Source organism: Macrobrachium rosenbergii, chromosome 54 (assembly GCF_040412425.1).
Source record: "Macrobrachium rosenbergii isolate ZJJX-2024 chromosome 54, ASM4041242v1, whole genome shotgun sequence".
In the NCBI taxonomy this organism is placed as follows: Eukaryota; Metazoa; Arthropoda; class Malacostraca; order Decapoda; family Palaemonidae; genus Macrobrachium; species Macrobrachium rosenbergii.
Genome location: NC_089794.1, coordinates 28,803,198 through 28,828,895, shown reverse-complemented (window position 1 = coordinate 28,828,895; position 25,698 = coordinate 28,803,198). Strand labels below are relative to the sequence as shown.

The window sequence follows — 25,698 nt, the reverse complement described above, 5'->3', positions numbered from 1 at the left end:
TCATCACTCGCATTCTTATAAGCCGCCTCATATTGTTTAGCACCAGGGAACTTAGTATTTCATTTCTTTTAAAAGAGATGTCTATCAAAGTTATCCATTCATGAAACTTGAAAAATACATAAGATTTAGTTTGCTCTAAGAAAAGGATCTAGGTGTCATAGGTTCAGTTTTTATATGACAATAAATTTCATAAAATGGCATACTTAAATACTTAATCAAGTCTAATTCACATTTTATATGATTCTCACATCACCAGCATTGAAAATCATTTTCCTCATCTTGTATACGACGACTCCACAATTTTCTATCATACTGAACTGCTACGATCCCAAAGTCTTCAATGGACAGGACATGCAGCACAAGTGGAAGTGGATACCAATATCACAAAGACAACCTCCAGGAAAGTTTACAGGCACAGAACATTGAAGATCTCATTACTGGACTGAGTTGGTAAAAAACAGTGACATGAAAATGTCTGATGCAACAAGCAAAGGGGTCATATGAGGCCCAGAGCCAATGCAGCAAAAGTCATCTGAAACAAGTATCAGTACTTCCCTCAAGGAAGTACTGTATCACTTTTAAGATGCTCTACATGGCACAACATCTCCAGTATACTCATGAACAATGACCACATACTTTTTTACTATCATGAGAATTCTCATTCATTGCCATAAAATATCCCTAATTATTTTCATTACCCTGATTTTACTCATTGATGCATTCCCATTTTTATCCTTACTCTCCCATTAGCGAGTGCTTTGTGAGCATTTTTCTCTAAACATGACAAGGTGTCTTGTTTATCTTTATGATTAGAGCATCATGTGTGAAATGTCCTGACTCTCTGCTGAAACAAATGCTTATTTTTGCTGTCTCCTTCCCTTTCACAATCAAGATGAATGACGAACAAACCACAAGCGATAATTATGAAGGCCTCGTGGATTTAGGAGATGAAAATAACACAAATATTCTTTTTCAGAACCCAAGGACAGTTCAGAAATTATAGCAGTGAAATGGAAAGTCAAAAGGGGCGTGTTACTATTGTCTACCATTCACAATGCTGATGTGGAAAATGACAAACAAGGTAATACAGAAAAACCCAAAGCCATTGTGGAAAGTGACAAATGAGGAAATACAGAGAAATCTAAAGCCAATGTGTACTGTAATGCACTAGGTGGCATTCTTTATTTTTTTTGTGCATGAATAACCTCTTTAATTTTACCTTTCATCAATTTTCATCTTTCACTAAAGAATAGATCCTTTGCAAAATCTAGAAGTAAGCCCTAGTGTTCTTGTTAAGTTGCCTCACAGTAATAAAAATAATAATACCCTGCAAGGTTAAAAAATAACTAACAAATGGAAATACTCGAATCTGAAAAATGTTACAAGCTAAAAAAAAAAAGCAAATATTTTAGTAAAGCAAAAGTCATTAATGACAACTGTAGCAATTTAATAGTGGTTACAAAACCACATTTTATTTTTTCAATGTGGGTTCTTCCTATACCCAACCAAGCCTCTGCATCATCCAAAGATCAGTGACAGGTCATCCATGACACTCTTTTGTCAATAAATGTAGGATAAGCAGAGGATTCTCTATCACTGCCTCCAGTTTTATAGCAGGGTTCAAATCCAGATCTTGAACCCCAATGTCTCTGGAGCCTCTTGGAGCCTTGGGTTTCTCATATGTATCCCTAACAAGGGCTCCCTTGTCTCTTCAAGAGCTCTCTTTTGTTGTTAAAACATCAGAAGCTCAATATGCCTCCTACCTAAGGTGCTATTTATGGCAAAACAATAACTTAAGTATATTTTCTCAATATGAATTTGTTACAGTTACGAGAATTATCCACAGTCTAACACTACTGCTCTGTCACAGTCAAATCTGAATACATGTAGGATGATTCAGTTAAATACAAAGGACTACTATGAACCTGCAGGCATGTGCCAAGCCACCAAAGTTGCAGCCTCTTCTTTTAGTGGTTGATATGACTTGGAACTATACAAGATATATGATTGCAATACATAAAAGTATTGGATTTTTACTGTAAATATTTTGTTTTAAAATATTACAGTATCTATTTCACTAAAATAGCACTGTATCTTATTTGCCTCAGAGAGGATCAAACACCCAGTCCTGTACATCAATAATGAATATAAAAATTGTGTATGGAGTAACCGATCTTGGTATAGTTACTATCACACACTAGTACATCAGACACTATCTGACTTACAACTAGGTTATGTGCCTGATTGCTGGAGGCTGGATGTTAGCTGGAAACTATGTACAGTATAGTGTTCAATATACATCAGTTTTTAAAATTTATGAATGCCCTCTCATACTGCATTTTCTACAATATATTTATTTATCTTCTGAGCAATGCAGGATGTAGGTTACCAGTTGTGGAAAATCAGCATTAGTCTGACACCTAGTCCCATCTTTCTCTAACTGCTTCCATTACTAAGAGTATTTTAAGAGCTTTTCAATATCCCCTGGTGCCAAAAACACATTCAGTTAAGTAAAAGTTATACAATACTTTGTTGTAGCAAAGATGCAAATAATACAATATACATAATAATGTCTACAGCTAGTAGCTATGGTGTAGCAAATTCTAATTGTGCAAATAACTATTAAAAAATCTCTAATTCAAGCATTTTTCATATCCAATGAAAAGAAAATTATCTTTAAAATGCTTCAAACTATAAAAGAACATTTTAAAGAGACCACCTTTTGGTAAGGGTTGTCAGATCTCCGTTAAAAAAATAAAGGTGTGTGATCTCATGTTATACTGCAGCAAAGTTAATGTGGAAAACAACGTACATCTATACAGATGAATACGCTGTATAGTATACACAGCATATGTATATTGTTCCATGAGAGCTAAGACGATGGAAAAAGTGATCGTGTACATGATTCCAAAACTAAACAGAAAATTTGTGAAAAAGATTTTATCAACTTCAAAACTGTAGGACATTCGAAGAAACTGATCTCAAAAGCAGCTTATCAAAATGCAACAAATGCAAGCTTATTCTACACTTGTCAGTTAAAATTTGTCTCAGCATTCTTTCTCTCTTGAGCTAGCCTGGATGCAACTCTAGGTCAAGTAACAAAACCTAAATGCAGGGCCATTGTTACTCTTTCCATGTGTGCCTTTACAGACTATTTACAATAAACAAGCAAGGGCAGTCTCAAGCATGGCCTAAAAATTAACATAACGGTCATATGGCACTGTTCTCTTATTTTATAGGGTATTGACCATTTCACAAACATTACAGACCCATTATCAAACTATTTTTCCATCAAGAAATAAACAAAAATTATACTGGAAACTAAAGCTTGGACAAGAAAATTACTATTAATCTCAGAGGGGTCAGAAAAGTAATGACAGACATGGACAGGCAGAACAAGGACCGACCTGATGCTATCGTGATGATAGGCACAATCACCTTCGTTAAAACAACAGACAAAATAAAACTTACAGCTGGAATCAAGGATGGAAGATGAACGAGATTTATTCTCCTGTGCTTCTAACAGTGGCTCTAAGAGTGACAGCGGTGGTAACGTAGACTCAGGACAGTATGCAGCACCAGGACCTCAGGGTAAATAATACTTATATTACAACATTTAATAGTATGAGACAATATCCTGCAAATATCATTACAGTATAATTTTCTAAAAAAATTTAATCATTTCTATATTTCATACCAAACAAGATACAAAAGTTACCAAACTTTTTTCTCACTAAATATACAACAGGGATTCTCCCTCAAATAATTACTTTTTGTGCATTCAGCACTTACTTAAGCACTCTTCCTACTTTAATACACATTTGGCAATTGTTTTCTGATTCTGACTACTGTATAACATAAAAGCAACACTCGGCATCAAAGCTATTTTGCAATTATGAATTTCTTGTAACAAAGTCTTTCTAAGTGTGGACTTCATCCTGTGACGGTCAAGAGGTTTGACTCAGAGATCTAGTTAAACTATATTTCTATTACTTACTAACCTCCACATCCTCCGTTGACATGATTAAGTCCTTCTGTTGAATCCTGGGATCCTGTGTCAGCTCCACACAGCACATCCTCATCTAAGCTACTGCTTCGATCAATGTAAGGTAGTGGCCTGTGAACACGGCTCATCACAGCTGTAAAAATGTTGTTTTAAGGGAAAATGAACCTGGTAAAAGGTGTAGACAGATGAAATTCAACAAATGATCCCATTAAAATGCAGGCACATTAAAGTAACACATCAGCTTATCAGACCTCTCTACTTATCACCTACTTTACTTTGTTCTTCCTAGGTTAACTTTTCATATGCAATACACTTTGGGGTAAATCTCTGAAAATGAACAGTAAACATAAAGTATTGCTTAGTTTAGGCAAGTAGTGATGTGGAATTAGTGTTGGCAGTGGGATTACTTGAAAATTTTCAAGGGTATATATCTCTAAAGACTTAACAGTCTGTTTTACAAGACTATCATTCACACTCTTTAAGACTTCATTCACCAAGACTGCAAAGTAAAGTTTCCACTAAGATTAAACTTCCACACAATTATATTTCTTCTGCTGCTCATTCACTTTACGAATTAAACTCTTAACAAGGACCTATTCCACAAAACTCACTTGGATTTTATCCTGCACTGCCTAAAAACCTGTGAGAATGCAAAGACATCTTTACAAATATGATCAGTATGCATGAAATACTGTATCTCACTGCCAGAAATGAGATAAATAACATAGTGAGATGAATTACATACCATCATAATTATCAGAATCTGCTGGTGTCGTTGGAAGTGATGTTGATCTGCCAATATTCCTGAGGGACACACGATTCACAGTGGGAGGCTCTCTCAGTATTCCTGAGCTCTCCTCCACTACCTCCTTTTCACACCGTCCGGCATAACGGAAACGGGAGCCCCGTGAAAAGAACGATCCTCCAGTTACTACAACACCCTGTTTGTTTGAATTCTCTAACCTGTAATGCAACCATGTTTAAACATTACTTAAACCCAGACAAAACTGACACTTATGAAGTACGACAAATGCAAGGCCAAGATAACAAGAAAGAATGAAGTGTCATGAAATATTAATCTAATATGGGTCAAGTTTCTGCCCAAAAAAGTATGTGACATTTAAGACTTAAGGGGAGAGTCAGAGACACATGTTCACTTATATCTTGTAGCATCTTACTACCTAACTTTTAACCTAGTAACCAATACATTTTTTTTTATTTGCTCACCAGTGAAATTAAGATCATTTATCACGATGTAGCAATACTACAAACTTAATTTGCTTTACACCCCTTCTGCCTGCTTTTGTCTATTGGCTACATACAATTCTACACATATGGGAAAATTCCCCAATAATATGAAATGTATTGAAAAATAATGTGGAATTTCCCTTGTATACACTCAAATATGACACAGTATAAGTATTTTAGATAAAATTCTCTGCATCTACTGCCTTACATAAGATTATCAAAACTACCAATCAGAGGAAAACTGGAAACTCACTTAACAATTTGAGAACACTAGCATAAAACAGATTTATAATTACTTTATGTTTAAATTGACATAAAAATTGCCAATACTGTAACAGCATCAAACTTATCACTTTTCTCCTGAGTAATGACAAATAATGAAAATGGTTAATAAGAAATTAACAATGGGGTGAAGGTCTGATAATTACAGAATGGCTGGAGAACTTAATCACTTTATATCCTTGGGTCTCACTCTAACCTTCACATAATTAGCCTGGATGCCATCTACAGTGTGACTTACGCACCACACAGCAGATGGTGCTAATGTTCTTTTGCAGAAACTACTCAGCCCCCAACTGCACAGTTCTCTGCCTTTTACTTTTCATCCATCCATGTGGTTTTTTCTTACCTAGCTATCCAACTTCTTTAAATTTGCCTTGCTATAATTTTTACATTTGATTTTCTAACAAATCTTTTGATGGAGCCCTTTTGGAATGTAACTCAATTATCTTCTTAAACTACTGTATTATAATAATAATAATAATAATAATAATAATAATAATAATAATAATAATAATAATAATAATAATAATAATAATAATAATAATAACAACAACTTACGTGTAAAAGAGCCTCTGCTCAACAGCGCATCTCCACAAATGTCTGCAGGCAGATGCTGTTGGACACTTAAATCCCACAGTGTGTTTTTTCTGCAAGGAGAGTAATGAACAAATTATACAGAAAAGAGCTTATTATGGTTAAAGAAAAAGAAAAATGTTTCTGGCTACAATCTTAGATACTGTACAGTACTATGCTGTATTCCTTTCAACCATGAATGCTAATGTTGGAATTTACCTCCTTTATGCGAGTAAATATTGAAGTTCATCAGTAATAACATTTATAGCAGCATGGAAAGACTTTGCTCAATACCTCTATACAAACCTGCAGAGGACAATCTGGGATAGCCTCCAATAGAACCTATTGAGACCCAGCACATCTTCTAAACTCTAAAGATGACCAGAGTCTTTCAAAAGCAGTCATTTGAACTTTAAAAAGCTTACTAAAAAATGTCATTTACATGAAATTTATCGAGAAAATGAAGCTTTTATAGGTGACAGAACTATACAAAAATTCAAACCTCTTCCATACAAGTCCTGAAGAATATTATTCTCTTTAAATCATGAAATAAACAGTGGTTTAGGTATCACCCCAAAATATGTAGACAGCAATGATTGTGCAGAAGTCAAGCATTAACTTATCACCTTCTCTCATCAATGTTTCCATTTTCTAGTTTCCATTTAGGTAAAAATACCTCCTTCAGTTGCAAGATAAATCCTGACAACTAAAGAGTGGGGCCACTTGAGTTTTTTTCCAGCTATCAAAAATAGTAAAGGCCCCTTAAATTCTGTATCTAAACAATAAATATTGCCACAGTAATTCTACATGTATTTTCAACGAACAAATCTTTACTCCCTTCCTAATGTCAAGCAGCTTTAGTTTGATCATGTCAAGTACAGTACTGCAGTGTTTTCACCTGAGAGAGCCTAGATTAAAAATTTATACAGCACTAAAATTTACTTTGCAGCTAATTAATGATGGAGAAGTATGATGAGCAGAAAGAGAAGCGCAAATCCGCATTCTTGTTAACTAAGAAATTTTGAGAATCACTAAGCATGATTTACACATCTTGAAAAAGAACTTCTGAGAGACTATTTCAGAAACAAAAATTCTGTTGTACAGTATAAAAAATCAAAGGTAACTTACCATTACAACAATTTTCTAAAAAAAAAAAAAAAAGCAACAGTTACAAATACAACTAAATATCAAATAAAAACAGCTTACCTTTGTTCTTGCATCCTTAAAGCACAGCGTGGAAAGCATTTGGGGGATTCATCAGAACAAGATGCAAGATGCTAAACTGTATCTAAAAGATTAACAGTAAGAAGATTAACGCACTTTCCAAGAACACAGAGATCTAACCCTGGTGCATAAAACAAAGGACAAATCAAACCAAAATTGGATCAAAAAGAGGATTCTGATGCTAGGTACAATATAGGTGACACGTTACACCTTCACAGGACTATCTGAATATTTTTCTTATTAAAAGAAAAATTTTGGTCTTTGTTTTTGGTAAGTGGGAAGATTATAAAAACTTGCAAATCCTGTTATTATTACTCCTAAAAACTACTATTTCTGCCTCTATACACTATAAAATATTCTCTACATGTACTAGCACAGAATGCTCAGATGATGTTACTAAGACCTTATTTATGCAAGGGACAATATACTGCATGATGAATTAATATATTTCTGAATACATATGTTAATTTTGGCAAAATTTCCTGGCTATGCACACATTCTGCTCACAAATGACTTATTCTTTGGTATTATAATCCCTTCAGTGAATCATGAATTCTTATGCAATCTGCAGCTGGCTTACCATCAAGCCACTGAATGATATTGCTTCTAGTGGACACTGTGCAGCACATCACAGGCAACAGATAAACATCCTTTGATGTGTTAATTTGGCCTCCAGTTGCAATGCTTCCTGCCTTATACTTCTCTTAGGTTTCTAACCACATACCTTTGTAACTTTTTAACTTTACCTACCCTGAATTCTTATCTTCAGATGGCCCTATTTGAGCGTAGAACTGTGAATCAGTGGTCTTGTTAACCTAATACACTTTTTCCTATACAGTGCTTAATTATTCCTCTTATGAATGATAAATATTCAATCTATAATAAAAAAAACTTTCTAACAAATATATAATTTATCTAAATTTTATCAAGAAACTTAGGCAATTATGGGTGACATACCTATCAAACTCAAACCTCTTGCATACAAGTCCTGAAAGATACCTTTCCTTGTCATATGGAATTATTCTCTTCTGGATTATGAAATCAACGTCGGTTTTTATGATGTCACCCCCAAATATCCTGAGAGCAATGAGTGTACAGAATGTCATGCATTAACATATCATCGTCATCCTCATCGACATTCCCATGCTAGATTTTTCCTTTACAGGGTTAGGCATGAAATGAGTTCTCTCCACTGTCTCCTACATTTTAAGCTTCTTGTATAAATTTCCATCAGGTATATGGGTCTTCATCTTGGTCATTGCTCATATCTCCTAATTTTTCAACTCACTGTCTCACCCACCCTCATCACATGTCCTAACTATCTCAATTTCTTAGATACTGTATTTCAATAATAAGTGATGACAAAAGTATAGTCAGGCCATCATGAAGCTTCTGTCAGCCTACATCGTACAAGTCAGAAAGAGAATATAAAAGTTATCGTCCAGATATTAAACTACATTTGGGTTAGCTGTAACAGGATTACATCAGGAAGTTTCTTTACTCTTTCAGGAATATATACTGTAATAGATATCTCCACTGAAGCTAAACAAAGTTAGAATTTCTGATGTCAATTCTGAGAATGCCAATGATATTTGAGAGCAGAGTTTCATCATGCTGTAGACATGCCGTTACCCATATTTTCATGGTGTCAGGTCCAGTTTAAATACTTTTGCTTACAGCAATTTTTTTTTTATTAAAAATTAAATTTCTGCAACAAACCTGACAAAATTGACCCTTGTAGTCTATAGGGGCTATTTCATTCAATCTAGGAAACTCAAAATAGTTTTAATAATTATCTTAGATTTTAAAAAGAAATGTTACTGTATGATAAAAGGACTCCTAAAATGAGTACTTATTAGAAGAATATTTACGTAAATCATGCATTCCTTTTAAAGGATTTATCTTGTTTTTGCATTTTAAGTTCTAGTTATCGTGCATCAAGTATTAGACTAAGCATTCACAATATAACATCTGATAATGTGAAATTTTCTCTTTATGAAACTAGTTGTAAGACACTAATTTACCTCTGCAAAAATAAGATGGACGATGAACATCTTCCCCTCGTAGTTCAACTTTTGTACGTCGGCCCATCGAAAGTGGTGAGTTTTACGTGAGCCTTGAAAGGTTAGCACCCCAGTGTGGTTTAGACCTAAATACAGCTGGCTTCCTCTGTGGTCCTGGTAATTGGAGATGAGATGGTTAGACAAATTTCAATTAAATGCTCCTATTTCTCAGCGCGATGCTTTTGTAGTTAATGTCAAAATTCTTCAAATAAGTGACACTTCGCTGCTACAAACTCCATACTCTATGTACAAAATCAAACCAAATCTCAGTAAGCTTTGTCAGCTACATATGCTGAGGCATCCATATCTACTTTATGTGGATTTCTATTTCATGATGATTTGACATTCCATCTTGAACCACTTACAGAACTACATACTTGAGGTACAAGTTAACTTAAAAAATACGATATAAAAACATTATCCATTCAAAGCATGCTGGATATGATCTAAGTAATCATATAGACTATAAGAAAGCTATTATCTAAACTAAGACTGTGCCAGATAGTAAAATCTAAGCTTTTACTATAATAATGGCCGAGAGACTAGGTGATAGCATGTCACAAAGCATAACTCTTACTTAAAGGTACAAAGTGCTGTGGGATATCTCTATGGAAAATATAAAATTCTTCATAAACAAAGTTGGTTTTATCATACAAACCCATCACTTGTTTGTGCCCAGATTCATGGTCTTCAAATGTCCAAGACACTGCATTTTTTAGTCTTAAAAGAAAAAAAGCTGAGATAGCACAACTTACACACTACCCACCAATTCCTGTACCCCTCAGTCACCAGCCTCATTTTCTGTAGAGTTAGGATACGATGCTACAAGAGAACAGTGGGGCTGGAAGACAGGAAATTATTACAGGAGTGATGAGTTTGTATGATATACCAAATTTTCCTAATAAAACTCCATCACTCATATATGCCTGAAGGCAATCTGGTGGAAGGTCTGGGCCTCTGAATTATTATCATTATTATTGCTATCATTATTATTACTATGCAAGCTTCAACCCTAGTTGGAAAAGTAGGATGCTGCTTCACTAGGGATAACAGCCCATTACAGATAAAGAAATAAAGAAGTAAAGCATAAACTATATATGGGACATAACAAAGAAAAACCACCACAATTATGAAACAAAACCCACGTGAGTCTACCAAGTAAAAATGCAATTGCACCTTATCAGAGCATCTGGAGTTCCAACAATTCAACTACGTACATGACTGAGGATATTATTCCATAACCTGTTAACAACTGGAACAAACACTAAAAAAAGTTACAAAGGAGCACCTATAAATAACAAGCATTTGACAGTAACAGCAATCTGGGAATTCTACTCTTCTGTTATCAGCTCTATAGACACGAAATGTGGCAGGCGACTGAAATGTACCTTATGCTCTAAGTGGCATATGCACTGTAATGCCATGGGGTCTTCTACTTATCAGAAAAAAGACTGTAGTAAGGGACATTTGAAAACCATAAATGTGGGCAAGAGCACTAGGGTTGTCATGAAACAAAAAGTTTTATCACCAAATACAGTACTTCCATTTCAATCCAGTTCCTGGCTTACATTTAGCAAATTATTGCTGCATTTCTTTGGTTATTCAATATATTTAAATATAAAGGAATAAGAATGCAAGTCCTTTAATAGATGAAGGGATATTCAGTACAAGTAATAACATCCTGTGGATTGTATTCGGTAAAATATTAATCTCAATTAATTCAAAAAGGTTTTGAACTTACAGAAAAATAACACAAAATTAGGAGGGATGGGTGATACACCCATAATAATAATGTCCAGTACAGGTATACCTATATTCTTCCCTCTGTAAGAAATAATTCCTCCTACATAATTGGGGACCTCCACATCCCCTTCTTTCAATTAAGGTTTGTGTAACTAATGGAGTACCTATGCAACTATTTGTAGCTGCTGAGTCATCTCCAGACTTAGGTTTGAGCTCCATTCCTGCAGACACTATTAAGAGCAATTTTTCTTTTATATTTATGAACATTCAAAATTCAGTTTTATTTATTGTTATTTGTTAATCCAAATCTATTGTAATTTGCAATTACATACAGTAGTCACTTTTTAGCTCTACTGTACTTCTTTATTCTTCTTTGCTCTTGCCTTTTATTTCACCTGGGCAATGCAGTATAAAATCAAGAAATTAGTCCACAATGTTCAAGCTAATAAATAACAAACTTTTTTGTACTGGTTTTCCGTTTAAATGCATGCTCAATACAAATGATAAAAGTAATTAAAATCAAGAAATCAGATAAACCACAATGTTCAACTACAAATATATAATAAACTTATAGAAGTGAAACTAAAAGCTGAGCAATGGTAACTGCAACAACTGGTTTTAATGGATAAAACAACACCAGTCAGACTATTCTAATGAATGAAGACAATAGAATGCCCTTCAAACATGGTCTCTCTCTTTTTACCTAGATGTACTAGCAACTTGTCAAAAAATATTGCACAGTGACATTATTATTTCAAGAAGTGAAACTACAAGCTGAGCAATGGTAAAAATATTGACTGCAACAACTTGCTTTCATATTTAGTGGTAACTGAAAAAAGCCTGGATAACTGTAGGCAAGTGGGGAACGTACTTCATTTCTGTTTATTTAAAATTCTCATAATATCAACATGACAACTGGCTGAATACCTAACTTCTGAGGTCCAAAACAGTTATCTCACTACCAGTCAAGAGACAGAAATGGTGGTAAGCAATATGTCTGGTAAAATTACCTTTACTAGTCAACACTTTCTAAAAATTTATAAGCCCTGCAGATCAGTCATTCTACCAATGACAAAAATCATAGCAAGCATCATTCTGTTTTTCATAAATTCATGTAACACAATACCCACATTTAACTGAGAAAGAATTATCAGAACTGGAAATCAAACTGGGAACTTTTTCTGAGTGGGATATATTCAGGAGCAGACATTCCACACAGTAGTAAAGTGTTCTGGTATTCTAGCAGTAGCAATAAGCACTTTAAACGACTGACAACTCATACTCTAGCAGACTTACCGTGAGTCGAGTTCATTATAAAACTAACAGCAGTATGTTATAAAAGTTCCAAACCTGAAAAATTCTAAATGCAACATATGGCTTTTTATTATAGCTGACCCCCCCAAAAAAAATTCAAACAGAATGTCTGCAAGTGCTAGTAGTACACTAAAGTCACCACTATTTAAAGACTACTTTGTGCAATTTGCTGCTAAGTTTTACCCAAAACTGATGAAAGCATCCATTAATACAAATTCAATATAATATGCATTCACTCCATTCAAATTAAACTGATCACAGTTTATTCACACAGTGCAGCACTGATGCACATCACTGCCATTCCTTCAGCAAGATGGTGATTCTTAGTGCTATTATAAAAAACAGTGACACTTGACTGTTAAACTAAATATGAAACTTTCACAGGACTACCTCTGTGGAAAAGGCACTTCAAATCTAACAACCAAAACAAAATTGTATTCTTTTTTCCACCTTCATTTCAACTTAAATTCTGTTAGAACTGCACTGATGCTCAGACCCTAAGTAGACTACAAGCAACTCTCACTATACAGTTATGTTAGGTTCCTCAAAAACTATCCATAAGGTGACTGATCACACAGTATATTGATAAAATTGTGACACGCATTTTATTAGGATATATTCCTAATCACTCATAAAAAATAGTTTATCAACTCTAAAGCACTTACTGTATCTGCAAATACATACAAATAAATACAGAATTACACCATAAACAAAGAACAAAATAACTTAAACATGAAAATCTGTAATAAAAGAGAAATACAGTAACAGTAAAGAGAAACAGGAATTAAAAAGAAATATCTTTAGCCATACAAGATAACTACAGTAAAGAATAACTGACATTAAAAAAATTGCAGAGATCGTTAACTGGCTGGAGGGGACCAGAAGAGCGATTTTGGAAAGGGAAAAGTGAATACTGTACTGTATTCACCCAACTCCTCAGGGAAAACTGAGAAACAAGCCCAGCATTTCAGTCTACTGTATAACTCAATGTAGAGGATCCTACATGTTGCCTGCTGCGTTCCTTTGGATGAATGCTGCAGTGCTTTGATATTTCATCTGATATCTCAAATCTTTTCCTTACCAGCTTCTCTACTCCCTTAACTCTACCCTTTTCCAGTTTTCACTTCTCATTTAAGAACAAATCCTGAGCCATCCTCATAAGAGTCTAGAAATTGCTTCTGTCAATTTAGGGTCTGCAATAAGTATCGGACCGTTAATGCATTGGCAATCCTTCATAAATGACAAAACAATGCTACTGTTAACATTTGCCATTCCACAAGTGCCAGTGCTTCTGTTACTTTTAGTTGTAAATCCCCTGCAAATGTCTGCGAGTTCAAAATTCTAAGTCAAAAAGCTAATGTTTATAACCAAATTTGTGTTATGCATTTTTTATCTGTGTAAGGCATTTCATATAAATCTCTGTGGAAGAAAGTAATGCTGACAATATCACATATTTCCGGTAAATCTCTAAGAAGCCAAATAATATTGGGATAATGCAGTTGAACCCATATCCTCGAGTAATGAAGGTTTTACATAAACATAAATTGCTCTCTGCTAAAACTACTATATATTCAGTTTGTTTCAAAATTACTGTACAGTATAGTGAAACCTAGATTTTTGTTCTAGTTATAAGCTTTCTTTCAAAAAGGAACTAGTTTATACCTTAACAGTTCAGGTGATTTGATAGTCATTCAAATGGTCTAATCAATTTGAAAATTGTGTGCTGAATTCAATCACCTCGTACATCTGAGCTTTAACAAATGTCGACATATAGAAAATACTGTTTCATACTGGTAATACATTTGTCTGACTACAAAGTAGAGATGAAAAACAAAACTTACTGATTAAAAGTAGTCTAAAAACGAGGAAATTACATATCCATACATTAAAAGGTGAAGTAAAGCTCAAAGCTAAGTGGTGTGAAGATAAAAACGACCTTAGTGCTACATGCCATAGGAGTGGGGAAATAGAAAATTTACTTGTGTTATCCTTAAAAGTGACACCTAAGAATAAGTACTGTTAGAAATACGGGGAGGACTGTTCGTGTATACGTGTGGACGGTACGCAACACTGTAACATCTAAGAATTCTGAAAAATTAGACTTAGATGCAGCATTACCATACCTGTACATTGCAATGAGAGCACACAGTATTTACGAAAGAACAGACGGTAATACTGCTACCAACCACTATACACACAGATCTCATTTTAAGAACAAGCGCCTATGCTTACGGTCACAAGTACAAGAAGCTTGCCTGTTCTAGCAAAAATAATATATGTTAGCTGTTACTTAGGCTTTTCAAAATACAAAGGATGCAAACAGTCATAAATCAGAAAACCTACTGTATCAATCTCCTGCAAAACAGCAAGCCAAAAAGAGGAACATTTCAGTAAAAATCAGATGTACACTGGCTCAATTCCTAAAATTAAAATGATGAAGCAGATGGCAAGACTGGCATAGGTTGAAACTATGAGATGCTTCAATCAGTACTCCTAGGAACTTAGACGTATGAAACTTTAATTCTGACAATAATCGTCACATACGTATTTGCTTTCAAGTCAACAAATATAGTCTATGGCAAATGATGTGGCAGCATGAGGAACTATCTGTGTCTAAAAAGATTTGAAAAATATCATACCAAGAGACCTAAATGAACTATAAAACTTTCTGCATCTCCATTATGGTAATTCAAACTTCAGTGCCATTGCTAAATTGCATCTAGGATCATGCAATCTGTAAAGACTGACTATTTTTCTAAGACTGCAGAAGGTATCACTCATATGTTTGTAAGAGCAAAGGCCAACAGGCAGGCTAATCTAATGCTGCTTTTCTAGCCCAGGCCCGAAGAAAACAATAAGAGGGAAAAGAAGGAAAGAAAAATTGATGAGGCTTTATTAATGAGGAAGCCATAAGCATTTCTGCCTCTTACAAGAAGGTAGGTAAAGGTTATACGAGTCAGGTAAAATACCCAGGGAGAGAATCCAAAGCTTAGCAGCTGAAGGAAAGAAACTGTTACTGAACTCTGTAATCCAGAGATTAATAATTTCACATTTCTAATGAATAAACTGATTTTACTGTGACAGTCAAGGATATAATTGGCCTGTTTAATAACTTTGCTAATCCCAGCTCATTTCAAATAAAAAAAAAATGTAAAAAAAAAAAGGACAAAGACACAGGCAAAGAAAAGGCAATTTACCTTAACGGGATGTGGATCGACGCCGTAAGTGTCCAATATGGAGGCCTTCTTCAGAAAGCAAGTCTCCGCCATCAGCGGAGAGTGGTTTTTCAACGTGGGGTGGATCTCCATTATCTTTTCTTCAATTTTTGACGTCTGCTTGAGTAATATTCTGAAGTCGTTGATGTAGTTTCCAAAGTGCTTCGTAGGATCATAGTCACCAATTTCAGCTGTTGGAAATATATTTCCCCTTAATGTATCAGGAACTGAAGAGTTCTATGGAAATCGGAGATGAATAGTGAAGGTAAAACACAGGAATATCATGGTCGCTGTGTGGTCCACAGCAACCGGATGACAGAGAAATAAGTCTCCAAATCCAGACACAACAAATAAATACCTGTATGCTTTCCATTAAGTGCTGGTTTTTTAATCTTCATAATTTCCTTGACGGTTTACACTTTGCATCTATAACACAGCCAGAAACCTACTATTTAGTAAATATACATTGTATGGCTAAATACAGTATGTTTCACCTAAAAATTAAGTGCAATTTAAAGACAACTAAGCATGAGGGCACCAAGTGGAATGGATGAAAAGTAAAAAGAAGAAAGAATTGCAGCTATGGCTACAGGGGTACATCACTACATATAATCTTGTCAATAGTATCATCTAAAGTATTCCATAGAAGACACACTGAGTGCTATCCCTGTTTGGTGTAAACAAAACTCCATTTCTTTCTTTTTGTATGTCTTCAGCTGAAAATCCTTATGGATAGAGTAAACAGACTATAAACTCAAGAGGGCTCCACTGGAAAATCAGCCTGCAGAGCGAGACAAGTTATAGGAAGAGGTGATAAATAAACATGAGGGGAACCACGCCTGTAATTTCTCTCACCTTGAACGATATAGGCAGCCAATTGTGCAGCATCACTTTGCGAGCAGTACAGCCTTCCATGAAGAAGGTCTCTCCTCAACTGAAGGAACAGCTGGTATCGGGTGATTTCCTCCTGTAATCGCAGTGGGTCAGCGGGATAAAACTTCACTCGAAAACAAAAGAGGATCGGAGACAAATCTGGGGGAGACATAAGTTAGATTTATCTAGCACTGGCTTCCACAGTGTGACATCAACTCCTTATCTAAATCACAAATGAAATTTATACCTCCAGTTTAATAAATCCCTTAGGATTCCGTGTAAGAAACAGAATATGGAACTTCCTTGAATATCCCTCAACACTACGGATAAAATTTAAGACACTAGTACAGCACAGTAGTCTGTTTGCCTGAATCTGTGAAACATTCAACAGTATTTCAGAGTAAAATATTCAGCAATGTAAGCTGGATATATGTCTATTATATACTGAATATCTTTCAATAATGAAGTAGAAATATCAATAAAATCAAAGTATTTGAAATTATCTTTATAAAGAAGAGTGCAAATATGTATGGTGATTAATTAATTTGGATTTATGTCATAAATGCTAACTTATCTCATGCAAAACATTTAAAAAAGGTACACTCAGTGAGCTGCAAATTCCAAAAACACTTGAAACATGAAAGGATGTTAAAAACATTTCCAAGGGACTTGAAAGTTCTGAGGCAGATGTTCGACATGCATATTTTTGCAATCTTGTCTACGTTAAAAAGTGAATTTAAGCACAAGACAGGTATACATACATATTTACATATAAGTAAGCATGACTGTACAAGCACTGGTGTACTGCATGCCATAGTTCCTCTCATAATTTTAAAGATTAATGGCATTGGCTACACTGGTCTGTTTCCAAAATTGAACTACGGAATATACACTGAAAATTGAGTGGTCTTTCTTACATCATACTTGTCTAAACTGAGTACGAAAAATTTTACATGGTGAACACAGTCACTATTCTGATATTTGTTTTTTTTCCTTAACTAATTGTGTATAACTGCTAGAAGCACTTAGATATTCATGAATTTTGCTCCTCCTGACATTAGCTATATTGATTCAATAATATGAGACTATTCCAAGGTGTATTTTAATCACCACAGTGACCTCTTAATTTCTGAATCTCCCGCAACTTCTATTAGACACACTTTCCAATGAAAACCTTGTATCCAAACATGGAAAAAATAGTCTCCCCTTCCCCACACTGTGGACATCAAACCCACAAACTCTAGAAAGAGGGATGATATCCTATGCGCACATTTACCCACTGATTAAGTTATTTCCCTTTCAGATTCAAACTTAGTGGAGAGTGTATAAAATAAAAAAGTGAGATGGAAAAAGGTAAGTATACCTTAGTTTAACCAGACCACTGAGCTGATTAACAGCTCTCCTAGGGCTGGCACAAAGAATTAGACATATTTTACGAGGCTAAGAACCAATTGGTTACCTAGCAATGGGACCTACAGCTTATTGTGGAATCCGAACCACATTGTACCGAAAAATGAATTTCTGTCGCCAGAAATAAATTCCTCTAATTCTTCACTGGCTGGCAGGAGACTCAAATTCGGGTCTAGCAGAGTGCTAGTCGAGAACACTACCGACTCGTCCAATGAGAACTGTGAGGAGATGGAGAGGTTTAGAGATTCCATTCTAGGCAATAGATACAAAATAAGATTCTTGTATGTGGGGACATTGTTGAATAATTAAATACCGAGCCAGGTAGCCATACCTTGCAATAAGTAGGAGAGTAACAGCTTACAAAAGAAAAAAAAATAATCCCACGAACATCTACGTCCTAAGCAAAATCAAATGAGAATCTACACAGGGGGAAAAGCATTTAAGCATTGGTGCAATTATCATACTTACTCTTTATCTGTCTTAAAATATTCTTGTTCGGATCTAACCAATGCTGGAAAAAATAGAGAGAAAAAAATCACAAAATATTTCTGGTTCAAAAAAATTTAAAGGAAAAATAAAATCAAAATAAAGACTTCTAGATCACATAAAATACTGCATCATAATGTGTTTACTAAGACCACAGAAGCCATGTAAAGTGTGAACCTGTGACAACTCTATGACATACTAGTGAAAGTATTTTTTTTTCTTTTTGAAAATACTCACTCGCTGTTTGTTCTGGTCAACATAACGTAGAGCGAAATAGTCTGTTTCCACGAGATTCAGTTTACTGAAGACGAAGTCCAGTAGAACTCGGCCCTTGTGATAGCTCTGGAAAGATTAAAACAGGATTGTAGGTACAAAAAAAATCAACATACTGATGTCAAGGTTGTAATCATAACCAGAACATACAATGTTCCTTGCGCTGTACTGTGTAGAAATTATATTACAGGCTAACCATGGTAACTAAATAAACTGTGACTACAATACGAAATACTGCTCAGCCTAATGGTTTCAAAATTACGGCAACTTCTTGTTACTTCTAACATAAACTGCACACAAGCAGTGAATATTAAATTCTTTATATGCCGTTAGTCAGGTTAATGCAGCCTGGCCTGGGCCACTGTCAAGAGAGAGGATGACAAAATGTTTAGGGTTGTGTGATATGCAAGATCGGATGATGTGAAGAAAAGGTTACAATGCGTTACGTAAAGAAATCCCAGCAGAATCAATGGTGCCCATTCAGAATTAAACGTATCTGCAGCATACGAATGGTTGGTTGCACTCAAGGAGGTTCTCCTTGGTTGCACTTCGCTCCGTAATGTCGGCAAACATCCCACCAATCCTAGGAGGCATCTGGAAACTCCACAATTTAGTTATTAGTTTTGTTACCTAACAATTTTTTAAAATGCGGTACACGTGTTTTTTTCTTGCGTTTACAAGTTTAGTGATTTTGTTTCACACGCTGCGTTGTCAACCGCATCCCCATTGCTAAACATTTCATGTTACTCAGTTACTGTATCTACTTCATTGCGAGTTGCCAGATATCTCCTTAACTTGCCGTAATGTGTACCGAAATTCATGTTACTAACGGTACAAATGGAGGCAAATTCTTCCGTATAATTCAAAGTTACGAAAAATCCGGCATGTGGATACTCGGTTATTACTCTTCAGGCATCGTACTAAGATTTTATCCCCAGTCCACAGAGAAGATAGCATTACGCTCATAACGGTCCCATTCTCTCTCTCTTTCCTATTCCATTTCGTTCCATCCAAGTATTTTCCCTATCAAGGGTGGCTCTCTACAAAAGAAAGACAATGTTCTCTACACCACTGAGACAAGGCGGGAGTTGTACAGGTAATATATTTGCTGACATATTGTGCAGAAATGAACGGAATTTGAAAATCTCTTTCTACTAGTTTTTGTTGATTACAAGAAAGGCATTTAACAACCTTCACAAACCAATATTATATGGAAGGCCTCAAGTCACTGTAATAGTCTCTCGTTGAATATAAAAAAATACTGGAAGCTATCTATGAACGAAGTAGATGAGAAGTTGGTAGGAAAACTTATCTAGCGAAGTTGTAGTAAATACTGAAGTGCTACAAGGAAATGTCATTTCACCCCTGCTGCTTTCCCTCATAGATTTTAAAATGAAAAAGTTGTCAGGGATGGAAGAGAAGGTTTAGAACTAGAGTAACGACAGAAACTTGACAGACTTAAAATATACATACGATGATGTTTTAATCAGCAAAGCACCAAAGTGTCACAAAGTTAGCTTGATGTAATGCCTCTTTCATATATAGAGACGGGACTCGAGACAAATCTACGGATAACAGAAATGATTAAGTGTGTGCACAACGGGATGATATGACATAAACATAGAAAGAAGATTAATGATATGGAATCTTTCAAATTTTTAAGGACAAGAATTTCCAGTACAGGTTCTCGAGAGTTTGAATTTAGTGAACGGTCACGAAACGCAAATCAGAGAATTAGCAGGCTGAACATAATTTGAAAATCATTAAATAAAAACTGTCAACGAATTTAAGATTATACGTAAGCCCTGAAGATAATTTTTGCTAAACAGGAATGAATCATTTTATGACACTGAAACTAAAGAGAAAGAGAGAAATCATTTAAGCTATCCGTCAAAATCCGTTTCATCGTATAATCAAAACTGGAGAGCCTCAACGAGGGAATAGTAAGGCCAACGGGAACAAATAATTCGCAACTCTCTCTCTCTCTCTCTCTCTCATAACCCCCTTTAGCCCTTTATCCCCAAGACCTTGGCTCTCTCACATCTGGCAAGACTCCAGTCACAGCATATTTTCCATCCAAGAAACAATTGTACGTCCATTTTTTCATAAGCAACCGTAATAAACATAAGAAGGTCGTGGCCTTCCTGAAGGGAGCCGTCGACTGAAGAAAGAGAGAAAGGGGAGAATGATGATGATGATGATGGTGAGGAGAAGAAGAGAGGCAGTTAAAAAGAGTAGCATCTTTTATCCCGGAAGAGAGAGAGAGAGAGAGACTTTAAGGGAGGTCCCCGTAATTCCATTTCGGCTGCCAAATGGGATTTGGGTAAAAAGGGTATATCATTCGCAGATTTCCACCCCTTCCTCTCTCCCCCACCACCCCCTCTCTCTCTCTCTCTCTCTCTCTCTCAAAGTGATTCCACACGGCACTCATTTCTACTGAACTTTCCTGAATGACTTAATCGATTTGCACCTTCTTCCGGCTTCGTATGACGGCTAGGGGAAGTAGGGACGTATGAAGGAAAACAAAAAGAAAAAAAAAAAAATAAAAGACTGAGGGGAGAGGGACGTCCCTCGGGAGGGTGGGAAGAGTTAGGGGGAGGGAGAGGGGAGGTCTGAGAAGAATAGGGGGTAGGGGAAGAGGAACGGACGAGAAGGGAAGAATGGGTGGGGTCGAGAAATGGACGCCTGAGTGGTAGGGAGGAATAGGAGGGGGTGAGAAGGTGAAGGGGAAAAGAAGGGGGAGGAGGACATTTGAGGGGAAGGGTAGAAAAGGTGAGAGGGAAGGGGACGTCTGAGGGGAAGGGAAGTCGAGGTTGGGTAGGGGGAAGGGGCGTCAATCAGGCAGGGGAGAAGAGGGGGTGAGAGGGGGGGCCGTTTACCGAGAAAGGAAGAAGGGGCGAGATTGAATGATGGCTCCCTGAGGGAGGGGAAGAATAGATAGGGAAGGGTGAGAGGGGATGTTTAAAGGGAAGGGGAGACGGAGGAGGTTAAGGGGTATCTGTTCTGTGGTTAAGGGGAGACGAAGAAGGGGTAGTGAGACAGACGTCTGTGAAGGGAGAGGAAGGAGAAAAGAGGAAGGGGGTGAGGGGGACGTCTGTGGGGGGGAAGAAGAAGAAGGAGGAGGAGGGGTAATGAGACAGACGTCTGTGAAGGGAGGGGGGAGGAGAAAAGAGGAAGGGGGTGAGAGGGACGTCTGTGGAGAAGAAGAAGAAGAAGAAGTAGTGATATGAAACGAGATAGGTTGATCGACTGAAATGGGAAATTAAAGCCGTAGTAACTAGCGCCGCAAGGACACACACATTCTTCTCCTTCTCCTTCAGAATGTCAAGGAGGGCCGTGATGCCCGCAAATTTATTGCATCGACGAACCTGACGGAAATGTTACTCCGACCGACGTTCGGGGTATTCGATGGACTTACTTTTATTACCAACGGCCAGAGGTTATGCTAATAGACACGGACAGGCTTCCACGGCCATCTGTCAAGAGTCATGACCTTATTAGGTCGAGAAACCTCGACCTTGTAAGGTCATTCAGGTCGCGCGACGTCGATTCCTGCAATATTGTTTTCCTATATTCACATTTTATCTCCTAAACTCAAATTAAACTTCCTGTAACGTAATTTGTGTGTGTGTGTGTGTGTGAGAGAGAGAGAGAGAGAGAGAGAGAGAGAGAGAGAGAGAGAGAGAGAGAGAGAGAGAGAGAGAGAGAGAGAGAGAGAGGCCTAAAGCCAAATCCTTAAGTGGCTGCCTTACAAAAAGGCCGATGACCTTAAGAAAACACGAGAAACAAAATTAATTTATCTGAATCTCGCCTATAGCTCACCAAACTATGATATAAAAATAAAGAACGGCAAGAAATAAATACACCATTTTTTTTTGTCAAATACATTACGTCAACAACAAGCCCCCGTTCATTTTTTTTACCAGTGGGGCCACTGATCTACAAGAGGGTGGTTTGAAGAAAAACTAAAAAAATAAAAACAAGTATAAAATGACCCGAAGTCTCTTTGACGCAATCGAGTTTTCTGTACAGCGTATAATCAAGGCCACCGAAAACAGATCTATCTTTCGGTGGTCTCGGTATAATGCTGTATGAGCCGCGGCCCGTGAAACTTTAACCACGGTCGGGTGGTGGCCTGGCCTACATCGTTGCCAGACGCACGATTATGGTTGACTTTAACCTTAAATGAAATAAAAACTACTGAGGCTAGAGGGCTGCAATTTGGGATGTTTGATGATTGGAGGGTGGATGATCAACACACCAACTTGCAGCCCTCCAGCCTCAGTAGTTTTTAAGATCTGAGGGTGGACAGAAAAAGTGCGGACAGACAGACAAAACCGGCACAATAGTTTTCTTTTACAGAAAACTAAAAAAAAAGTCGCATATGCATTCTTCCTGACAATATAAGCAAAGTGAATGTATAGACCAGTTTAGTGGAATACAGACAAACTGAACTACGGTCAAGAGATACAATTTACCTGATTGTTATTTACACTAAATAAAATTGGATTACGCATGAAGAAAAAAATCACAGCCTTGTTATATATTTGCACCAATATAAAAAAATAAGTATATTTATAAAAAAGACTGGAATCTGAAATTCTTCCCTAAATATGACAGCTTAAACATAAATAAAATAATAATAATAATAATAATAATAATAATAATAATAATAATAATAATAAAATGACGAATATATATCTATTTTTCTGCGTAAAACGTAAGTTGAGCGAAACAGACTCCATGCTTGGACTTGCCGTCAACTAGTCCTGTCATGAGCCTGTTTAAAGATACCTCGGCCATCTCTTATAATACCGTCAATTTTTTTTTTTTCTGACAGTATGAATAAGCTAGGAACAGCATAAAACAAGCGCCTGTATTTGATACGACCCTCCAGGACAATTTCAAATAAGAAACTGAAAAATCTGTTTTTTTTTTCAGCCAATTTTTTTTTTTAATACTGAAGCAGTTTTGATAATGAGAATTTTCTATCAAATTCAATATTCGCGTCTTCTTTAAGTCTATAATCCTTCGGGCCAGCCCTAGGAGAGCTGTTAATCAGCTCAGTGGTCTGGTTAAACTAAGGTATGCTTAACTTTTTTTACGAAGAAAGAAATATAAATGTCTACCAACTTTCCTTTGTTTTCACAGCCAATTTTTTATTTACTGCTGAAGCAATTCTGATAATTCAACACTTTGTCAAATTTATTCTTCGCGTCTCCTTCACAAAGAAGAAAGGGAAAGACTATGCGAAATGCCTACCCAACTTCCGGCAGACTGAATTATTTAAAACCCCTTACCATTATTATCGTTTCCCCTGGGCCTATAATAGAAAATAGCATTAGGTTGTTTAATTATCTCCAGTCATGACCTAATAACGAAGGAGCAGTCGATCAAACTGATTTTAAACTGGCCCACAAAATAAACAAATAATAAATAACGACGAATCATTTCTCTGCTTCGGGTTTCAGAGCCGTTACAATTCTCGGCAAATCTGGAAGTCGCCTGCTTCAAGGCGATTTCAGAAATGTGGTTCCGCTTGAAGTGACTGTATCGCCAGAAGTTGAATTTGTTATGGGTTTTACTTCCTTTGCGTTATCTATTTTAAACGCTTTTCTAGTCCTCTATTAAATTAAAAATAAAATATCTGAAACTGTACCGTCACCCTGCCTACATAAACTGTAGGGGGTAGGCCTATAGGGGCCAGTTTTAATAACAAAACTGACCAACCAACCAACACCCCCGCCTTGGACAACGAGGGGCTCAAATTTGAATCATTAGTCACTAGCCACAGACTGTAGCTGTTACACACATTAAATAAATATATGGATGAATACTGAGCTTTCTTACTGAGATATATAAAAAACAGAGTAATCTATTTCAGTGATTTTTGCTACACAGTTCGACTAGGAAACAGACACCGTAGTTAGATTTGCCGTCGTTCGATCTGGGGCCAGCCCACCCAGCCACTAACCCCTTAATCTGTAGTGCCTTAGGCCGAGTTTCAGGACGGTAAGTACCGTACCTGGAGTCGGGGCTTGATATCTCGACCATCTCTTATATTACCGAAATATTAAAAGATGTGGGTACACTGGTTCACTAAACAAGTGCAGTCAGCTACCTCAAGTCTCTCTCTCAAAAAAGCATACATACATACACATGCGCATGCATGGAACCCACACATATGGCATACTGGACACCCCTCTGAGATGGAGGAGGATTGGTGGGGAGAGAAGAAGGGAGGGGGTGAGAGCAGGCCCTTGAATGGGAGAAAATGAATGGCGGTCATAAATGAAGATGAGAGGGTAGGCATATGGTAATCTCTCTCTCTCTCTCTCTCTCTTATGGGTGCTAAAATTTATGGCAGAAAATTTTAGTCACTAGAATTGCTTGATGTTAATAATATACCGGTTTTAAATGTAAGCACTGACAATGAAAAGTGATGAACAAAACGTTATGTCGTTTTATATATACGTATATAATAAATATATGCATGTACTATACACATACTGTAGTGACAACAGGCTAACACAGTCCTAATTTTGGTAGGACCACCATGATAAGAACTCTGTAGCTATGCCGGGATAGATTTGGAAAATCGTATTCTGTCTGCGCCTGCTGTGTTTATGAATGACCCTGAACCGAAAATTAAATTTTGCCATGTGTGGATCAGAATGACAGGAAGAAGAACACCAACGAAAGAATGTTAATAGTCTCGTAGGCCTCATGAAGAAGCTCTGATGTGTGTCTCTAGGGTTGTTTAATTGTCCCCCGCCATGACCTAATGGGGAACAGTCGATGAAATAGATTTTAAAATGGTCCACAAAAAATAGCGACGAATCATTTCTCTGCTTCGGGTTTCAGTGTCGTTGTGATTCTCGGTAAATCTGTAAGTCGGCTACATCAAGGCGATTTCAGAAATGTGGTTCTATTTGGAGTAACTTTATCGCAAAAAAGACGATTTTATTACGGGTTTTATTTCCTTTGA

At 36.5% G+C, this 25,698-nt stretch overlaps 1 protein-coding gene across 4 annotated transcripts in view; it reads right to left on the bottom strand.

Annotated features, from left to right (window-relative positions):
• Frmd5 (FERM domain containing) overlaps window positions 1-25,698 on the bottom strand; it is a 44,706-nt gene that overhangs the window by 12,706 nt on the left and 6,302 nt on the right. For 2 of the 4 annotated variants that reach the window (XM_067097751.1, XM_067097749.1), the window contains exons 2-11: window positions 18,675-18,779; window positions 18,420-18,462; window positions 16,524-16,700; window positions 15,651-15,859; window positions 9,358-9,510; window positions 7,316-7,330; window positions 6,095-6,183; window positions 4,752-4,969; window positions 4,002-4,139; window positions 3,472-3,585 (exon numbers count right to left, since the gene is read on the bottom strand). In XM_067097751.1, the coding sequence (XP_066953852.1) occupies window positions 3,472-3,585; window positions 4,002-4,139; window positions 4,752-4,969; window positions 6,095-6,183; window positions 7,316-7,330; window positions 9,358-9,510; window positions 15,651-15,859; window positions 16,524-16,700; window positions 18,420-18,462; window positions 18,675-18,779 (1,261 nt within the window). The remainder of the gene's footprint in view (window positions 1-3,471; window positions 3,586-4,001; window positions 4,140-4,751; window positions 4,970-6,094; window positions 6,184-7,315; window positions 7,331-9,357; window positions 9,511-15,650; window positions 15,860-16,523; window positions 16,701-18,419; window positions 18,463-18,674; window positions 18,780-25,698) is intronic. The other 2 variants (XM_067097750.1, XM_067097752.1) reach the window with 1 other exon arrangement.